General features: G+C 43.9%; 1 protein-coding gene across 1 annotated transcript in view; it reads left to right on the forward strand.

Annotated features, from left to right (window-relative positions):
• The first annotated feature begins 8,707 nt into the window (after positions 1–8,707).
• The window catches only part of LOC138852787 (uncharacterized), a 97,484-nt gene continuing 85,150 nt past the window's right edge, over positions 8,708–21,041 (forward strand). The window contains exons 1-5 of the mRNA XM_070085664.1: positions 8,708–8,807; positions 9,713–9,939; positions 10,229–10,342; positions 11,595–11,818; positions 16,173–16,301. Coding sequence (XP_069941765.1) covers positions 8,708–8,807; positions 9,713–9,939; positions 10,229–10,342; positions 11,595–11,818; positions 16,173–16,301 — 794 coding nt within the window. The remainder of the gene's footprint in view (positions 8,808–9,712; positions 9,940–10,228; positions 10,343–11,594; positions 11,819–16,172; positions 16,302–21,041) is intronic.

Consider the following 21,041-nt stretch of genomic DNA (forward strand, 5'->3'; position numbering starts at 1 on the left):
GCATATGGGCGCCTAGCAAACCTCAGAACAGCATTCCGACATCTTAATAAGATATCGTTCAGGACCCTGTACACCGTGTACGTTAGGCCCATATTGGAGTATGCGGCACCAGTTTGGAACCCACACCTAGCCAAGCACGTAAAGAAACTAGAGAAAGTGCAAAGGTTTGCAACAAGACTAGTCCCAGAGCTAAGAGGTATGTCCTACGAGGAGAGGTTAAGGGAAATCAACCTGACGACACTGGAGGACAGGAGAGATAGGGGGGACATGATAACGACATACAAAATACTGAGAGGAATTGACAAGGTGGACAAAGACAGGATGTTCCAGAGATTGGACACAGTAACAAGGGGACACAGTTGGAAGTTGAAGACACAGATGAATCACAGGGATGTTAGGAAGTATTTCTTCAGCCACAGAGTAGTCAGTAAGTGGAATAGTTTGGGAAGCGATGTAGTGGAGGCAGGATCCATACATAGCTTTAAGCAGAGGTATGATAAAGCTCACGGTTCAGACAGAGTGACCTAGTAGCAATCAGTGAAGAGGCGGGGCCAGGAGCTCGGACTCGACCACCGCAACCTCAACTAGGTGAGTACAACTAGGTGAGTACACACACGCACACACACACATACACAAGCACATACACACTTGACACAAACATGTACCCCCCCACCCCTAATCACCTCTCCCCTTTCCCTAACTACCTCATCTTAGCCACCTACCCCACCCCCAAACCATCTAACCCATCCCCCATACCATCTATCCCCCTCCCCCAACTACCTCCCACATCCAATAACCATCCTCCCCCTCCCCTATAACCATCCATCCCCTCTCTCTCTCAAGCACGTACTCCCCCTACCCTAACCACCTCTCCCCCTTCCCTAACCACCTCACCCTAGCCACCTACCCCTCCCCCAAACCATCTAACCCCTCCCCCAAACTATCTAACCCCCTCCCCAACTACCTCTCCCTCACCAATAACCATCCTCCCCCTCCCCATAACTATCCATCCCCTCTCCCCCCAACCATCTATTCCCCCCCTAACTACCCCTTCCCCTTTTTTTCTGTGGAGCAACGGGGGAACCTAGAACTAGGATGAGAACAAGGGGCTCGAAGGACAAATCTGGGGGAGAAGACCGGGAAGCAGAGTTAAAAGAAAGGGAGGAAGACTGGGGAAGGAGACTAGAAGAGCTGGCAAGGAAGATGGAAGAGAGGTTAGAAGCAGAATGCAGAAGGTGGAAGCAACATGCCACAACAGCAGAAAACAAGATAAAGAGATTAGAAGAGGAGCTGAGACATCTGAAACAACATAAAGACAAAGATATTACAGAAGTAGCATCGGTAATGGCTACATCAGACACAGACAACAAGTCTGAAGGGAGCATGGAAACTAAACTGTATGCAGAGGTCCTGTCAAACCCACATGGGGCCAAAACAAAGACAGGGAGCACACTAGGACAAAATGTGAGGGTGGAAGACATTGAAGGAACTAGGACATATGCAGGGACCTTATCAGACACCTGTGGGGGCCAGGAACAGCTGAGCAGGAAGGAGAAACCAAGGAGCATAGGGGCCATAACTAGGGAAGGGACTGAAGGAAGGAACACTCCACGGGAAGGAGCTAAAACACATCAGAGGATGCAATGGGAGTCACAGTGGGAGGTGGAAAGGGAGAGATCAATGTTTGTCTATGGGCTAGACGAAGCTGAAGGAGAAACTTATGAGGAAAGAAAGCAGGAGGAGAAAAAAGCGATTGAAGGTATCATGAAGGTGATAGGCGAGGGGGAAATGACCCAGGTGGCAAATTTTCGGAGAATCTGGTGGTTCACAAAGAAAATGAATCGGCCTCTCAAAGTAATTTTCAAGGCAGAATCAAACCGAACCATGATCCTGCAGGAGAAAGCATGGCTGAGAGGCAGGCAGGAGTTCATGAGTGTGTACCTCGATCGAGACAGAACACAGGAGGAAAGGAAGACGATGAAAGAGAGAGTTCAGAAACGAAAGGAGAAATGGGAGGAAATGAAAAAGGAGAGCAGAATTACCCAGGAACAAGTGGAAGGACAGGCACACCCCCAGAAACACCTGCAGAAGCACCCCAACCACGACACCCCAAGGCAACTGAACAATCCAAACCAACCATCACACACCGATCTCTCTGTTCCCACCCCCCGCACCACAGTTACAGTATTAGAACAGAAGTTGAATGTTTGGTACACAAATGCAGATGGATTAACGAATAAACATGAGGAATGGCAAGAAAGAATCAATGAGAAGTCCCCAGACATCATAGCAGTTACAGAAACAAAACTCACAGGGACAGTAACGGATGCAATCTTCCCACCAGGATACCAGATCATGAGGAAAGATAGAAGGGGCAGAGGGAGAGGAGGGGTTGCTCTGCTAGTAAAAAACAGATGGAAATTCGAGAAAATGGAAGGCATAGATGAGATGGGAGAACGAGACTACATAGTAGGTACACTTCAGTCTTGGGAACACAAGGTGGTCATTGCATTGATGTATAATCCACCACAGAACTGCAGGAGGCCAAGAGAGGAATATGAAGAGAGCAACAGAGCAATGGTGGACACACTTGCTGAGGTGGCAAGAAGAGCTCACTCCAGCAGAGCAAAGTTGCTGGTTATGGGGGATTTCAACCACAGGGAGATTGACTGGGAAAACCTGGAGCCACATGGGGGTTCCGAAACATGGAGAGCCAAGATGATGGACATGGTACTGGAAAACCTCATGCACCAACATGTTAAGGACACTACCAGAGTGAGAGGGGAGGATGAACCAGCAAGATTGGACCTTGTGTTCACCCTGGGCAGTTAAGACATTGAGGACATCATGTATGAGAGTCCCGCAGGAGCTAGCGACCACGTGGTTCTGTGCTTTGAATATATAGTAGAGCTGCAAGTGGAGAGAGTAACAGGAGTTGAATGGGAAAAGCCTGACTATAAAAGAGGTGACTACATAGGGTTGAGTAACTTCCTGCAGGTCCCGTGGGACAGAGAACTGGCAGGAAAGTCAGTAAATGAAATGATGGAATATGTGACAACAAGATGCAAGGAGGCAGTGGAAAGGTTTATTCCCATGGGCAACAGAAACAACGGGAAGACCAGAACGAGACCCTGGTTAACCCGACGGTGTAAGGAGGCAAAAACAAAGTGCAATAGAGAATGGAAAAAGTATAGAAGGCACAGAACACGCGAAAATAGAAAGATCAGTCGCAGCGCCAGGAACGAGTATGCACAGGTAAGGAGGGAGGCCCAGCGACAGTATAAAAATGACATAGCTTCGAAAATAAAGACTGTTGTATAACATCAGGAGGAAGACAACAGTCAAAGACCAGGTGATTAAATTAAGGACAGAAGGGGGAGAACTCACAAGAAATGACCAGGAGGTATGTGAGGAGCTAAACAGGAGATTTAAGAAAGTCTTTACAGGAGAGACAGGAAGGGCTGTGGAAAGCCAGCACAGAAGGGAACATCAAGAGGGAATATGGATGGCATACGAACAACCGAGGAGGAGGTGAAGAAGCTGCTAAGTGACCTTGATACCTCAAAGGCGATGGGACCGGACAACATCTCCCCATGGGTCCTTAGAGAAGGAGCAGAGATGCTGTGTGTGCCTCTAATCACAATCTTCAACACATCCCTTGAAACTGGGCAACTACCTGAGAAATGGAAGACAGCAAATATAGTCCCCATATTTAAGAAAGGAAACAGATACGAGGCGCTAAACTACAGACATGTGTCTCTGACATGTATTGTGTGCAAAGTCATGGAGAAGATTATTAGGAGGAGAGTGGTCGATCACCTGGAATGGAACAAGATTATAAATGAAAACCAGAATGGGTTCATGGAAGGCAAATCTTGTATCACAAACCTCCTGGAGTTTTATGACAAGGTAACAGAAGTAAGACACGAGAGATAGGGGTGGGTTGATTGCGTTTTCCTAGACTGCAGGAAGGCCTTTGACACAGTTCCCCACTAGAGATTAGTGCAGAAGCTGGAGGATCAGGCGCATGTAAAAGGGAGGGCACTGCAATGGATCTGGGAATACCTGACAGGGAGGCAGCAACGAGTTATGGTACGTGAAGAGGTATCACAGTGGGCGCCTGTGACGAGCGGGGTCCCACAGGGATCAGTTCTAGGGCCAGTGCTATTTTTGATATATGCGAACGACATGATGGAAGGAATAGACTCTGAAGTGTCCCTATTCGCAGATGATGTGAAGTTGATGAGAAGAATTAAATCGGATGAGGATGAGGCAGGACTGCAAAGAGACCTGGACAGGCTGGACATGTGGTCCAGAAACTGGCTTCTCGAATTCAATCCTGCCAAATGCAAAGTCATGATGATTGGAGAGGGGCAAAAAAGACCCCAGACAGAGTATAGGCTAGGTGGACAAAGACTACTACAGACCTCACTCAGGGAGAAAGACCTCGGTGTGACCATAGCACCGAGCACGTCACCGGAGGCACACATCAACCAAATAACTGCTGCAGCATACAGGCGCCTGGCAAACCTGAGAATAGCGTTCCGATACCTTAATAAGGAATCGTTCAAGACACTGCACACTGTGTATGTTAGGCCCATACTGGAGTATGCAGCACCAGTCTGGAACCCACACCTGGTCAAGCACGTCAAGAAGTTAGAGAAAGTACAAAGGTTTGCAAGAAGGCTAGTCCCAGAGCTCAGGGGAATGTCGTACGAGGAAAGGTTGAGGGAAATCGGACTGACGACACTGGAGGACAGAAGGGTCAGGGAAGACATGATAACGACATACAAGATACTGCGGGGAATAGGCAAGGTGGACAGAGATAGGATGTTCCAGAGAGGGGACACAGAAACAAGGGGTCACAACTGGAAGCTTCAGACTCAGACGAGTCACAGGGACGTTAGGAAGTATTTCTTCAGTCTTAGAGTCGTCAGGAAGTGGAATTACCTAGCAAGTGAAGTAGTGGAGGCAGGAACCATACGTAGTTTTAAGAAGAGGTATGATAAAGCTCAGGAAGCAGAGAGAGAGAGGACCTAGTAACAATCAGTGAAGAGGCGGGGCCAGGAGCTGAGTCTCGACCCCTGCAACCACAATTAGGTGAGTACACACGGCCACACTCAAACACACACACACACACACACACACACACACACACACACACACACACACACACACACACACGGGCACACACAAACACACAAACTTTATGAACTTCTCTCAGTAAAATTTCCTTCCACAGAGATAAAATAATCTTTTCCTTTCAGGAAAGCAACGGAGATGATTATTATATGGGGAATATTGATTCTTCTGGCCTCTGCTTCATACCATGCAGATGTTCAGCCTCCAAGAACTGCTAGTAGGTAACACAGTGTGCTCGTATATATAACTTGTGTGCGTTATGGGAACCTCATCAATTTGAACGGAATCTTTATAAATATTCATCACCAAAATGATTAGTTGCAAATTGTTCAGTCACAGCTATCCTGAATTATTAGTGTAAAAACACTTTAGTTTTACGTTTATTTTACTGTTACTTATCATTTTCATTCGCGAGAGAACTCAGTAACTAATAACAATAAGTACGTTACCATGAGGAGGTACTCTTGGGTGTCTGCTGAAATTTTTCATCCTTCAAACTTTTGTTAGTTACTTATAAATTCCTCATTAGATAAGTTTCATATATTCAACTTTGGTACACTGTATAGGGGTAACTCTTCATGTATAGTGATATGTTTGCCTATTATACCCTCTGGTCGGTGCTTAGCAGACAGTTCCAAGACACCCACAGTGTTTCAGATCTTATTTAAGGGACTCGAAATTTCCCCCGTCGTCTAATAACATGTTCATTTTTCCTTTATAATCTACCTTGTCCATAATTACTATTGCATTTACTTTATCTGCTATCGCAAGGTGAAGTCCAGGATTTTCCCATAATTCAGGGAATAATGTAACAAATGTTTGAGGACAATTGTGTTGTCCTCAAAGGTGATAGACCTGCACTGCACTATTCTGAGAAAACTTCCCTTCACTCCTTCAGTTGCAACCTTGCAACATTACATAGCTCCTGATGACTCACTGAGAAGTGTGAAAGTACTTGAGCTAAAGATTTCCCCCCCCCACCGTGGCTTGACTTGAATAGTTAAGACCGCATGTCTGCTATATATATATATTTATATATATATATATATATATATATATATATATATATGTATGTATATATATATATATATATATATATATGTATGTATATATATAGGCGTATGGAAAAGGCGTATGACAGGGTGGATAGGGGGGCAATGTGGCAGATGTTGCAAGTGTATGGTGTAGGAGGTAGGTTACTGAAAGCAGTGAAGAGTTTTTATGAGGATAGTGAGGCTCAAGTTAGAGTATGTAGGAAAGAGGGAAATTTTTTCCCAGTAAAAGTAGGCCTTAGACAAGGATGTGTGATGTCACCGTGGTTGTTTAATATATTTATAGATGGGGTTGTAAGAGAAGTAAATGCGAGGGTCTTGGCAAGAGGCGTGGAGTTAAAAGATAAAGAATCACACACAAAGTGGGAGTTGTCACAGCTGCTCTTTGCTGATGACACTGTGCTCTTGGGAGATTCTGAAGAGAAGTTGCAGAGATTGGTGGATGAATTTGGTAGGGTGTGCAAAAGAAGAAAATTAAAGGTGAATACAGGAAAGAGTAAGGTTATGAGGATAACAAAAAGATTAGGTGATGAAAGATTGAATATCAGATTGGAGGGAGAGAGTATGGAGGAGGTGAACGTATTCAGATATTTGGGAGTGGACGTGTCAGCGGATGGGTCTATGAAAGATGAGGTGAATCATAGAATTGATGAGGGAAAAAGAGTGAGTGGTGCACTTAGGAGTCTGTGGAGACAAAGAACTTTGTCCTTGGAGGCAAAGAGGGGAATGTATGAGAGTATAGTTTTACCAACGCTCTTATATGGGTGTGAAGCGTGGGTGATGAATGTTGCAGCGAGGAGAAGGCTGGAGGCAGTGGAGATGTCATGTCTGAGGGCAATGTGTGGTGTGAATATAATGCAGAGAATTCGTAGTTTGGAAGTTAGGAGGAGGTGCGGGATTACCAAAACTGTTGTCCAGAGGGCTGAGGAAGGGTTGTTGAGGTGGTTCGGACATGTAGAGAGAATGGAGCGAAACAGAATGACTTCAAGAGTGTATCAGTCTGTAGTGGAAGGAAGGCGGGGTAGGGGTCGGCCTAGGAAGGGTTGGAGGGAGGGGGTAAAGGAGGTTTTGTGTGCGAGGGGCTTGGACTTCCAGCAGGCATGCGTGAGCGTGTTTGATAGGAGTGAATGGAGACAAATGGTTTTTAATACTTGACGTGCTGTTGGAGTGTGAGCAAAGTAACATTTATGAAGGGATTCAGGGAAACCGGCAGGCCGGACTTGAGTCCTGGAGATGGGAAGTACAGTGCCTGCACTCTGAAGGAGGGGTGTTAATGTTGCAGTTTAAAAACTGTAGTGTAAAGCACCCTTCTGGCAAGACAGTGATGGAGTGAATGATGGTGAAAGTTTTTCTTTTTCGGGCCACCCTGCCTTGGTGGGAATCGGCCGGTGTGATAATAAAAAATAAAAAAAAAAATAAAATATATATATATATATATATATATATATATATATATATATATATATATATATATATATATAAACACTGATCTCTGGCTGAAGGAGACACGAACTTACGAACCTTGCAACAAGGTACGCAGTGCTTTACCAATCTACCCACACTGGACCAATACCTTGGAGTCCAGCTTGCGCTAGACATATCCAAGGCAGCCAGCTTTCTGGGAGAAGGCTTACAGCTTTTCATCTCATCCCCTGCATGCTGTAAGCCTTCTCCCTGAAAGCTGGCTGCCTTGGATCAAAGTCTAGCGCAAGTTGGACTCCAAGGTATTGGTCCAGTGTGGGTAGATTGGTAAAGCACTGCGTACCTTGTTCCAAGGTTCGTAGGTTCGAGTCTCCTTCAGCCAGAGATCAGTGTTTGTGTATATTTCGCGTGCTCTTGCGAATTCCTTGCATACACACACACACACACACACACACATATATATATATATATATATATATATATATATATATATATATATATATATATATATATATATATATATTTAAATATATATATATATATATATATATATATATATATATATATATATATATATATATATATATGTATATATATTTATATATATAATGGGGTCCACCTCTGGTGTAAATTATGGGACCCATAGCCTTGGAGAAGTGGATAAAAAGGCTTGAAGGAAGAATATTTGGATTTCTTCCTGAAGCCGTTTGAATATTCCACTTCCCCTACCACCCCATCTTTTAATATATTTTTTTTACCAATAGGAATATTTTATTACATAATATGGTACAGAAGATTTAAGAGATACATTGTTGATATAAAGGTGGCATATAAGGTACGTGTTGTTACGTGTGTATCACCGATTATAAGGCGAAAATCTCATCCAGCTCCTCAGAGCTGAGACGTGTGCCCAAAATACAGCAGGCATTACCCCTTTGAACAGCCGCACTGAGCTGCTGGTACAAAAAACTAGCTGCCCTGGGATCCCTAGTTACCCTGATGAGTCTTTTTCCCAGCTCCCTAAGGAATTTAGATGCACTCTTTCCCCATGAGCCAAGGGTCTCTGAGCCTATGGGAACAAACATATAATGATGGGCAAGTTCTCCATATTTTCAAGACTTTTGGGACTACCTGAAGCTGGCAGCTGCCCCTCCTTCCTCCCTGGTGTATTGGAGATAGGTATCAGCCAAGGTAGATGCACATGTATAGTCCCACACCACCTGCTTCCCATCTGTCCAGGCTTGAAGGGCGATACCATCTGGACGCTTCTGGCTGCCATCAGATCTGCATAGTTGGGGTGGCTCCCTTACTGCTGGGCATCCAGCTGTTGTGAGGCTCCTCTTGATAATGTTATTAACCTCTTCATGTCTTGCAATCTTTCCCTCGGATTGACGGCATACAAGACCATGGTACCCGAATCGGTCTGCTGCTTCACTGCCACAAATACACCTGTGTTCGGCGAGAATAGGGGCGGCAAGTCGAAGGGCAACACCGATGCGGATGGTCTGTGGGTCGAGGCGTGTGCCAAGGCTGGAGTTGGGAACAGCCAACAGAAAGTCCCCAGCATGAGGGGCTCTCACTGCCAGGAGGCGGGCTCTATCCTTCACTGACACACTCTGAAGCATTGTTGAGGCAATATTTTCCACTATTGGACCATCCCAGTGCGATTGTTTGTAGTTGTTGGGGGGAGCAGGTCTGGTTTCAGAGCCCGTTAGATTATAAACATATATATATATATATATATATATATATATATATATATATATATATATATATATATATATATATATATATATATATATATATATATATATATATATATATATATATATATATATATATATATATATATATACACACTAAAATGACATGATGCAATTTCATATAATTCCAAAAGGAACATTTTAATAATAGCAAAATTTTCCTGTGTAGATGGGTCGATCATAAATGAAAAATTAGCTTCCCCTTTCTGTTACTGTTAGCATCATTTTCCTTACTTCATTAAAACACAATCACTTTAATTTATGGTTTGAACATCATTATAGCATAAAGAAAATCTTTGAATTCTGTCATTTCAACATCCTTTTTCTTGACAGGTAAACATTTTCCTTCACCAGTTGTGCAGATGGGTCTTTCTAGACTTGCACCACCACTGGTAGAGGCTGGGCTGATAACACAGGTGTTGCAGGCTGGGCTGATAACACAGGTGTTCCAGGCTGGGCTGATAACACAGGTGTTGCAGGCTGTTCTTGACTCAGCAGTACATGGGAATAACTTAATATTCATTTCTGATGACACTACCTCACCCTACACTCTTTCAATGGCAAGTGAATCAGTATTTTTATGCAATAAAATATTCAGATGTTTAAAAAATGTGATATAGAATTACGTATTTTCTTATGAAACTTTAAAGAGAAGTGAATTAAGAATGTATTTTCCATAAGTAAAATATTTAATACCTGCCATAATTGTGAAGTATTATGCTCATAAGTACGTGAGCATAATACATAATTAGGAATAATGACAATTATGTGGTATATTTTATTTGAACATACGTAACAGCTTAGGAACAATATGTTAAATTTGCTTTACATATAAAAGTTTCCTTTCAGATAATTGAGCATCAGCCGTTTCTAAGGGGAGTTGGATTCTTTGAGACAGTGTACAATGGTTTGGATTTCAACAGGGACGATCATCTCTTTCTGCTGGTACAGAATGTTAAGTTGGTATGTTTATGCACTCTGTTTTTAAGTTGATGTTAACAGTAATTCTGCACTGATGTGTTTTCTGCCAATCTTGGCATTCCTGTCCAAGTTAATTATTATTATTACAGTTAGTTATTATTATTACAGTTAAAGGTTTGTTAGATATATCCGCACATTACTAACGATTTTGTTGACCTCGTAGTTAGTGCTTCATGCAATAGTCCGGGAGTCAGACCCCAGTTTTTGTCTTATAGTTATCTAATAGTGGGATTAAATGTCACAGTGACATTTAGTTCATTCTTTCGTCTGTATGGAATAATGTGATGGACACTTGAGATTCGCCTTCTTTAAAAATTTCGGTCCACTGGGAAGATATAAAACGTATTCATATAATTCACTGTAATTTTTACCCATTAAATGGAATGATGTAAATGAACGTGCTAACATACAGTTATGTTGACATTTTTAAAATATTAAAAACGAGGTTTACCTGGTTTTTAATTGGCTCGACAGAATGAACGAGTACGAAAAGTACCAGAGGAGCTGGAGGCAGAGGAGATTTAATATTCAAGGTCTGTGAGTAGTGTGAATATTATGTAGAGAAGTTAGAAATGCATATTTATGATGATTTAATATCCATTTCCGATGGTGTAATATTCAGTTCTGAGGAGATGTTGTTCAACTGTCTTGGGACCTAGAGAGGATGGAGCAGATAAGTGTGGCTAAAAGGTATTAAATTGAGGTGACTGGAAGGAATGGCAGAAGTGGATCTAGGAAAGGTTGGATCTAGTGGATATAGAAGTTTTAAGTGGCTAGTGTAAACGTATTTGATCGTAGGGATTGGATAAGTGATTTTACAGCTTGCCATGTTACTGGAGATTGAAAAAGTTAACATTTATGGAGCGTTTCTGGGAAACCGGTCAGCCAGAGTTTCCTGCACTCTAAATGAGGTGTGCAAAAGTTGCAGCTCAGTAGGTAATTATTTGCACAATAAGGCTAGCACATTTATGGCAGGAGTGTGATTAAATGAATGATGGTGAAAATGATTTCGTTTTTTAGGAGTCTCCCTACACCAGTGAGAGACTGACAGTCTCTCACTAGTCATCAGTTAACTGGTTTTTTATTTGCCTCGGCTCATTTACGTTTGGATTCATTGATCATCTTTTGAAAATCATAACTGTGAATAATTGTGATGTACTATTAGTAATTTCTACACACTTCTCATCATAACACAATATGAAAATAACTTACAATAGGATTTTTACTTTGACAGCTGCGTCAGACTTCATCAGACATAACAATTGTTGCCTTAAGTAACGACCCAACCTTCATCTCCGCCTTCGTTGGGAAGTCCCTTCAGAGCCGCCTCCTGACGTGGTCCACGAGGCTACTGATCATCACTCACTCTCGCATTATGGAGATGCAGGCTCTCCACACACCTCTCTCCAAGCTGAATGCCATGTTTATTATTATTGACAATGACACAGCAAATATCAGGTGATAAGTAATTTGAAACATATGAATAGTAGCAAAATCCAAAAGAATTAATCACAAATCAAACAGTATATGCTAATAATTAGAATACTTTTGGAAGCAATGTCTTTAAACAAAATCACACACAAACACACACACACACACACACACACACACACACACACACACACACACACACACACACACGCACACACACACACACACACACACACATACATACACACACACACACGCACACACACACACACACACACACACACACACACACACACACACATACATACACACACACACACGCACACACACACACACACACGTGAGAGCTAGATAATATCTTTCCTAGGGTCCAGAGTAAGGAAGCAGCGGAATAGTGTGTGTCTCTAGCAACAATCCTATACAAGTCTATTGAAGGATGGCAACTGCGGGAGGTGTGGAAGTCAGCAAATCTAGTCCCAATTTTTAGAAAAGTAGAGAGACGCGTAGCATTAAACTACAGACAAGTGTCACTGATATACACAGTATTTAAATTATGGGAACTTTTATTAGAAGAAAAGCGGTGAAGCTCCTAGGAACGAGTTGGTTAAAACATGAGAACCAGCACAGTTTCACAAATGGTGAATCATGTATCACAGACCAACTGGAGTTCCATGACAAGGTAACACAGCTTAGGCAAAAGAGAGAGGGATGTGCAGATTGCATGTTCTTGTACTGTGGAAAGGCTTTAGACACAATACCGCCCAAGTGACTCGTACGAAAAGTAGAGTGAAAAGCAGGAATGACCGGGAAACTCAACAATGGACCAAGGCATTCCTCACAGGAAGGAAACAAGGAAAGATTTTATTTGACAAGGTGTTGGAATGAGGACATATGACAAGTGGGCTTCCATAAGAATCAGTACTAGGGCCAGTACTATTTCTTTTATATGTGTATTACTTGATGCAAGTGAGTCAGAAACTATTGAGGAGAATACAAACAGACGTGAACCAGGAAAAGCTGCAAATAAATTTGGATAAGCTGCAGGTTCGGTCTAAAACCTGGCATCTGGCAAATGCTCAGTTATGAAGCTAGGGAAAGGCATAGATGCCCCATAGACAGGTATAGGCTCATGGGAAAAGGCTGTAAACCTCACACATACCACTTGAGGCACATATCATTGAAATAACTGCTGCATTAAATGCAAGTCTGGCAACTCCATGACTGACTTATATATATCTAAGTAAGGAGTCATTCACGACACTATATTGCGAGTACGTCAGACCATATTGGAGTATGAAGCACCAGTATATAACCCACACCTGATAAAAGATAATGCAGAAGTTGGCAGCGAGACTAATCCCGGAGCTAATGAGACTTTAAAGGGACTCAGCCTGATGACACTAGAAGATACGAAGACTGGGAGCGAAATATAAACGTAAAAAAATTCTGAATGTAATTGATAGGGTGAATGTGGACAGATTGTTACAGATATGGGAAATAAGAACCCGTAGAGACAGCTGGAGTCACCGTCAGGAAGTGGAACGACATGGACAATGAAGTAATTGAGACAGGATCTATGCACTCCTTTAAGAATTGGTGCAGTAAGGTTATGGAAGCCAAGAGAGAGTAAAGCAAGTAGTGACCAGCAGAGTGGCGGATCTAGAAGCTGAGACTTGAACCCTGCAACCACATATAAATGTGCACTTACAGGTGAGCACTTATAGGATAATGGGTGTGCAAGCTCACACACCCACCCACCCACCCACCCACCCACCCACCCACACACATACACACACATATACACACACACACACACATACACACATACAAACACACACATACAAACACACACACACATACAAACACGCACACATACACACACACATACAAACACACACACACACACACACACACACACACACACACACACACACACACACATACAAACACACACATACAAACACACACACACACACACACACACACACACACACACACACACACACACACACACACACACACACACACACACACACACACACACACACACACACTGATTGGGGAAGGGCAAAGAAGGCCGCAGACGGAGTACAGTCTAAGGGGTCAGAGACTACAAACCTCACTCAAGGAAAAAGATCTTGGGGTGAGTATAACACCAGGCACATCTCCTGAAGCGCACATCAACCAAATAACTGCTGCAGCATATGGGCGCCTAGCAAACCTCAGAACAGCATTCCGATATCTTAATAAGGAATCATTCAGGACCCTGTACACCGTGTACGTTAGGCCCATATTGGAGTATGCGGCACCAGTTTGGAACCCACACCTAGCCAAGCACGTGAAGAAACTAGAGAAAGTGCAAAGGTTTGCAACAAGACTAGTCCCAGAGCTAAGAGGTATGTCCTACGAGGAGAGGTTAAGGGAAATCAACCTGACGACACTGGAGGACAGGAGAGATAGGGGGGACATGATAACGACATACAAAATACTGAGAGGAATTGACAAGGTGGACAAAGACAGGATGTTCCAGAGATTGGACACAGTAACAAGGGGACACAGTTGGAAGCTGAAGACACAGATGAATCACAGGGATGTTAGGAAGTATTTCTTCAGCCACAGAGTAGTCAGTAAGTGGAATAGTTTGGGAAGCGATGTAGTGGAGGCAGGATCCATACATAGCTTTAAGCAGAGGTATGATGAAGCTCACGGCTCAGGGAGAGTGACCTTGTAACGATCAGTGAAGAGGCGGGGCCAGGAGCTCGGACTCGACCCCCGCAACCTCAACTAGGTGAGTACAACTAGGTGAGTACACACACACTGATGGAAAAAATCAGTAAATGAGATGATGGAATGCATAACAAAATGCAAGGGGACAGAGGAGAGGTTCGTTCCCAAGGGCAACAGAGCTTGAGTCACCTCCATTAGAGGTGCAGAGAGGCCAGAACTAAGTGCTCTTGAGAATGAAAAATTTATAGAAGACAAAGGACCCAGAAAAATAAGATCTGTCGATGAGACAGAAACGAATATGCACAGATAAGAAGAGAGGCCCAGCTGCAATACGAAACTGACATGGTATCGAAAGCCAAGTCTGGCCTGAAGCTCTTGTACAGCCACATCAGGAGGAAAACAAGAGCCAAGGACCAGGTAATCAGGCTGAGGAAGGAAGGAAGAAGGGGAGTTCACAGGAAACGACGGAGAATTATGTGAAGAGTTCAACATGAGATTTAAGGAAACATTTTCAGTGGAGACTGAAAGGACTCCGGGAAGCCGTTATGGTGGGGTGCACCAACAAGTGTTGGATGAAGCAGAGGAGCTGTGTGTGCCACTAACAACACTCTTCAACATATCTGTCGAACCAGGGCAACTACCTCAGGTGTGGAAGACAAATGTAGTTCGAATTTTTAAAAAAGAAGACAGACACAGGAGATGAGTAGTGGAGCACTAAGATAGGAATGAGCTTGTACACACAAAAATTAGCACGTTGTCAGAGAAGGGAAATTCTCTGTCACAAACCTACTGAAGTTTTAAGACAAGGTGATGGAAGTAAGACAAGAGAGAGAGAGAGAGAGAGAGAGAGAGAGAGGTGGGTAGATTGCATGTTCTTGGACTACAAGAAAGCTTTCGACACAGTTCCACATAAGAGATTAGTGCAAAAGCTCTAGGTATAAGAGGAAATGCACTGCAATGGATAAGAGAACATCTGACAGGAAGACAACAACGAATCATGGTACGTGATAAGGTGTCAGAGTGGGCGCCTGTGAAGAGCGGGGTTCCACAGCGCTCTGCCCTAGTACTAGTTCTGTTTCTGGTATATGGGAATAACATGATGGAAGGGATAGACTCAAAAGTGTTCCTGTTTACAATGTGAGGCTAATGGGGAAAATTTAGTTGGATGAGGATCAGGCAGGACTACAAAGGGATCTGGACAGGCTGAAAGCCTAGTCCAGAAACTGGTTCCTAGAGTTTAACCTCACCAAATGAGTGATATAGTGGAGACAGGATCCATACATAGCTTTAAGAAGAGGTAGGATGAAGCTCTTTAAGCAGGAGAGAGTGAACCTAGTAGTAACCAGTGAAGAGGCGGGGCCAGGAGCAGTGAATCGACCCCTGGATCTAATATTAGGTGAATACACATGCACAAACTTACACGCACACACACATGCTCTTGACTCATACACGCAGACCCTCCATGCACTAACACAAGCGCACCCATGCACACACGCTCACGTACACATAAGAACAGATCCCGATATTTACACACATGAACATACAATCATACACATGCAATTATTTACAAACACACATGCCCTCGCACACAACACACATACACGAACTTTGACGGTATCAACATAAACAACCAGTGTATGACTTTATATTACAGATGCAGTTTTTATATTCATCTCCCGTATACACCCCAGGGAACCCCGGCACTGAAGGTGGCATCCTGGACGCCCCGTCGAGGCCTTCTTCTAACCTCCCAGCTTCCACTTTTCCCGTATAAGTTTTTAAAGTGAGTTTCAGGAGGAAAATGAATGAAGATTTTTCTCGAGTTGAAAGTCAGATCAATAAATTGTTTTTTTCTTATAAACTGCAGGTTAACAACAGGTGTAAACTGCAGGTTAACAACAGGTATACACAGCAGGTTAACAACAGGTATATACTGCAGGTTAACAGGTATAAACTGCAGGTTAACGGGTATAAACTGCAGGTTAACAACAGGTATACACTGCAGGTTAACAACAGACATACACTGCAGGTTAACAACAGGTATATACTGCAGGTAACAACAGGTATACACTGCAGGTTAACAACAGGTATATACTGCAGGTTAACAACAGGTATACACTGCAGGTTAACAACAGGCATACACTGCAGGTTAACAACAGGTATACACTGCAGGTTAACAACAGGTATGCACTGCAAGTTAACAACAGGTATGCACTGCAGGTTAACAACAGGTATACACTGCAGGTTAACAACAGGTATACACTGCAGGTTAACAACAGGTATACTCTGCAGGTTAACAACAGGCATACACTGCAGGTTAACAACGGGTATACACTGCAGGTTAACAACAGGTATACACTGCAGGTTAACAACAGGTATACACTGCAGGTTAACAACAGGTATACACTGCAGGTTAACAGATTTAACTGAGAACTGTAATTTGTCTATTTTCTATTTAATTTAATAATGATATATATAATAGTTTATATTAAAAATTGAAATTTTAAATAAGTTATTAAAGGTGACTTAAAATAAATATATATCTAGAAAATGTAAATAACAGTGATGACGTAAATATTAAAATTTACAGTGTAAACGAGAGTCATGCAAATGTTAACATTTGTTAGGTAAATATTGATGATGAAATAAACAGCAACTGCTATGTGAAAAGTATTTTTTTATTAACACATAGGCCGTTTCCCACCATGATGAGGTGACCTGAGAAAGAAAAACAATTTTATCATCTTTCCCTTCATCATTGTCAACTTATCAACATCCCACCTTTAAAAAATCATTATAACCACATAATGAGCTTTTGCTCACACTTAGTAAGAAGGAAAATTACGGTTTTGGAATGAAATTGATGCCATGGAAAATTAAAATGTTATTTATGCAATTGTTTATTTTGGGAGGATATGTAATTCTGCGACTCCTTGTGGAGGTTAGTACGCCAAATGAGGAGTAGAATGAGATTACCTCTGAGACACTCACACCATTGTATGTCCTCGGATCACGGTACAACACTTAACACTGCTGGGTGCATGATCTTTGAAGGATTGTTATGGTCAAGTGGGTTAGTGTGTCGTGAATTTTCGCACACCATGAGGCGGGCTAAAACAACACGGGTTCGATCCCCCGGCTAGTCGCAGTGTTGTTATTGACTAAATAGCAATCGTTCGTTGTGACAATACTATGTATACTGTTAGTGTGATAGACAGCGTACCTGTCACTGTCATAACCAGCGTACCTGTCACTGTTATAGCCAGCGTACCTGTCACTGTTATAGCCAGCGTACCTGTCACTGTTATAGCCAGCGTACCTGTCACTGTTATAGCCAGCGTACCTGTCACTGTGATAGACAGCGTACCTGTCACTGTGAAAGCCAGCGTACCTGTCACTGTGATAGCCAGCGTACCTGTCACTGTTATAGCCAGCGTACCTGTCATTGTGATAGACAGTGTACCTGTCACTGTGACAGCCAGCGTACCTGTCACTGTGATAGCCAGCGTACCTGTCACTGTGATAGCCAGCGTACCTGTCACTGTTATAGCCAGCGTACCTGTCATTGTGATAGACAGTGTACCTGTCACTGTTATAGCCAGCGTAACTGTCACTGTGATAGACAGTGTACCTGTCACTGTTATAGCCAGCGTACCTGTCACTGTGATAGACAGTGTACCTGTCACTGTTATAGCCAGTGTATCTGTCACTGTGATAGACAGTGTACCTGTCACTGTTATAGCCAGCGTACCTGTCACTGTGATAGACAGCGTACCTGTCACTGTTATAGCCAGCGTACCTGTCACTGTGATAGACAGTGTACCTGTCACTGTTATAGCCAGCGTACCTGTCACTGTGATAGACAGTGTACCTGTCACTGTTATAGCCAGTGTATCTGTCACTGTGATAGACAGCGTACCTGTCACTGTGATAGACAGTGTACCTGTCACTGTTATAGCCAGCGTACCTGTCACTGTGATAGCCAGCGTACCTGTCACTGTGATAGACAGTGTACCTGTCACTGTGATAGCCAGTGTACCTGTCACTGTGATAGACAGAGTACCTGTAACTGTGATAGCCAGTGTACCTGTCACTGTGATAGCCAGCGTACCTCTCACTGTGATAGCCAGCGTACCCGTCACTCTGATAGCCAGCGTACCTGTCACTGTGATAGCCAGTGTATCTGTCACTGTGATAGTCAGCGTACCTGTCACTGTGATAGCCAGTGTATCTGTCACTGTGATAGACAGCGTACCTGTCACTGTCATAGCCAGTGTATCTGTCACTGTGATAGACAGCGTACCTGTCACTGTGATAGACAGCGTACCTGTCACTGTGATAGCCAGTGTATCTGTCACTGTGACAGACAGCGTACCTGTCACTGTGATAGCCAGTGTACCTGTCACTGTGATAGCCAGTGTACCTGTCACTGTTATAGCCAGCGTACCTGTCACTGTTATAGCCAGCGTACCTGTCACTGTGATAGCCAGTGTACCTGTCACTGTGATAGCCAGCGTACCCGTCACTCTGATAGCCAGCGTACCTGTCACTGTGATAGCCAGTGTACCTGTCACTCTGATAGCCAGCGTACCTGTCACTGTGATAGCCAGCGTACCTGTCACTGTGATAGCCAGTGTATCTGTCACTGTGATAGACAGCGTACCTGTCGCTGTGATAGCCAGTGTATCTGTCACTGTGATAGTCAGCGTACCTGTCACTGTGATAGCCAGTGTACCTGTCACTGTGATAGACAGCGTACCTGTCACTGTGATAGCCAGTGTATCTGTCACTGTGATAGCCAGCGTACCTGTCACTGTGATAGCCAGTGTATCTGTCACTGTGATAGTCAGCGTACCTGTCACTGTGATAGCCAGTGTATCTGTCACTGTGATAGACAGCGTACCTGTCACTGTGATAGACAGCGTACCTGTCACTGTGATAGACAGCGTACCTGTCACTGTGATAGACAGCGTACCTGTCGCTGTGATAGCCAGTGTATCTGTCACTGTGATAGACAGCGTACCTGTCACTGTGATAGCCAGTGTACCTGTCACTGTGATAGACAGTGTACCTGTCACTGTTATAGCCAGCGTACCTGTCACTGTTATAGCCAGCGAACCTGTCACTGTGATAACCAGTGTACCTGTCACTGTGATAGCCAGCGTTCCTGTCACTGTGATAGCCAGTGTTCCTGTCACTGTGATAGACAGTGTACCTGTCACTGTGATAGCCAGTGTACCTGTCACTGTGATAGACAGTGTACCTGTCACTGCGATAGCCAGTGTACCTGTCACTGTGATAGCCAGCGTACCTCTCACTGTGATAGCCAGCGTACCTGTCACTCTGATAGCCAGCGTACCTGTCACTCTGATAGCCAGTGTACCTGTCACTGTGATAGCCAGTGTACCTGTCACTGTGATAGCCAGCGTACCTGTCACTCTGATAGCCAGCGTACCTGTCACTGTTATAGCCAGTGTACCTGTCACTGTGATAGCCAGTGTATCTGTCACTGTGATAGACAGCGTACCTGTCACTGTGATAGCCAGTGTACCTGTCACTGTGACAGCCAGCGTACCTGTCACTGTGATAGCCAGTGTACCTGTCACTGTGATAGACAGCGTACCTGTCACTGTGATAGCCAGTGTATCTGTCACTGTGATAGACAGTGTACCTGTCACTGCGATAGCCAGTGTACCTGTCACTGTGATAGCCAGCGTACCTCTCACTGTGATAGCCAGCGTACCTGTCACTCTGATAGCCAGCGTACCTGTCACTCTGATAGCCAGTGTACCTGTCACTGTGATAGCCAGTGTACCTGTCACTGTGATAGCCAGCGTACCTGTCACTCTGATAGCCAGCGTACCTGTCACTGTTATAGCCAGTGTACCTGTCACTGTGATAGCCAGTGTATCTGTCACTGTGATAGACAGCGTACCTGTCACTGTGATAACCAGTGTACCTGTCACTGTGATAGCCAGTGTACCTGTCACTGTGACAGCCAGCGTACCTGTCACTGTGATAGCCAGTGTACCTGTCACTGTGATAGACAGCGTACCTGTCACTGTGATAGCCAGTGTATCTGTCACTGTGATAGACAGCGTACCTGTCACTGTGATAGCCAGTGTATCTGTCACTGTGATAGACAGCGTACCTGTCACTGTGATAGCCAGTGTATCTGTCACTGTGATAGACAGCGTACCTGTCACTGTTATAGCCAGTGTATCTGTCACTGTGATAGACAGTGTACCTCTCACTGTGACAGCCAGCGTACCTGTCACTGTGACAGCCAGTGTATCTGTCACTGTGATAGCCAGCGTACCTGTCACTGTTATAGCCAGCGTACCTGTCACTGTGACAGCCAGTGTACCTGTCACTGTGACAGCCAGCGTACCTGTCACTGTGATAGCCAGCGTACCTGTCACTGTGACAGCCAGCGTACCTGTCACTGTGATAGCCAGCGTACCTGTCACTGTGACAGCCAGCGTACCTGTCACTGTTATAGCCAGCGTACCTGTCACTGTGA

This window comes from Cherax quadricarinatus, chromosome 16, assembly GCF_038502225.1.
Source record: "Cherax quadricarinatus isolate ZL_2023a chromosome 16, ASM3850222v1, whole genome shotgun sequence".
Taxonomy (NCBI): Eukaryota; Metazoa; Arthropoda; class Malacostraca; order Decapoda; family Parastacidae; genus Cherax; species Cherax quadricarinatus.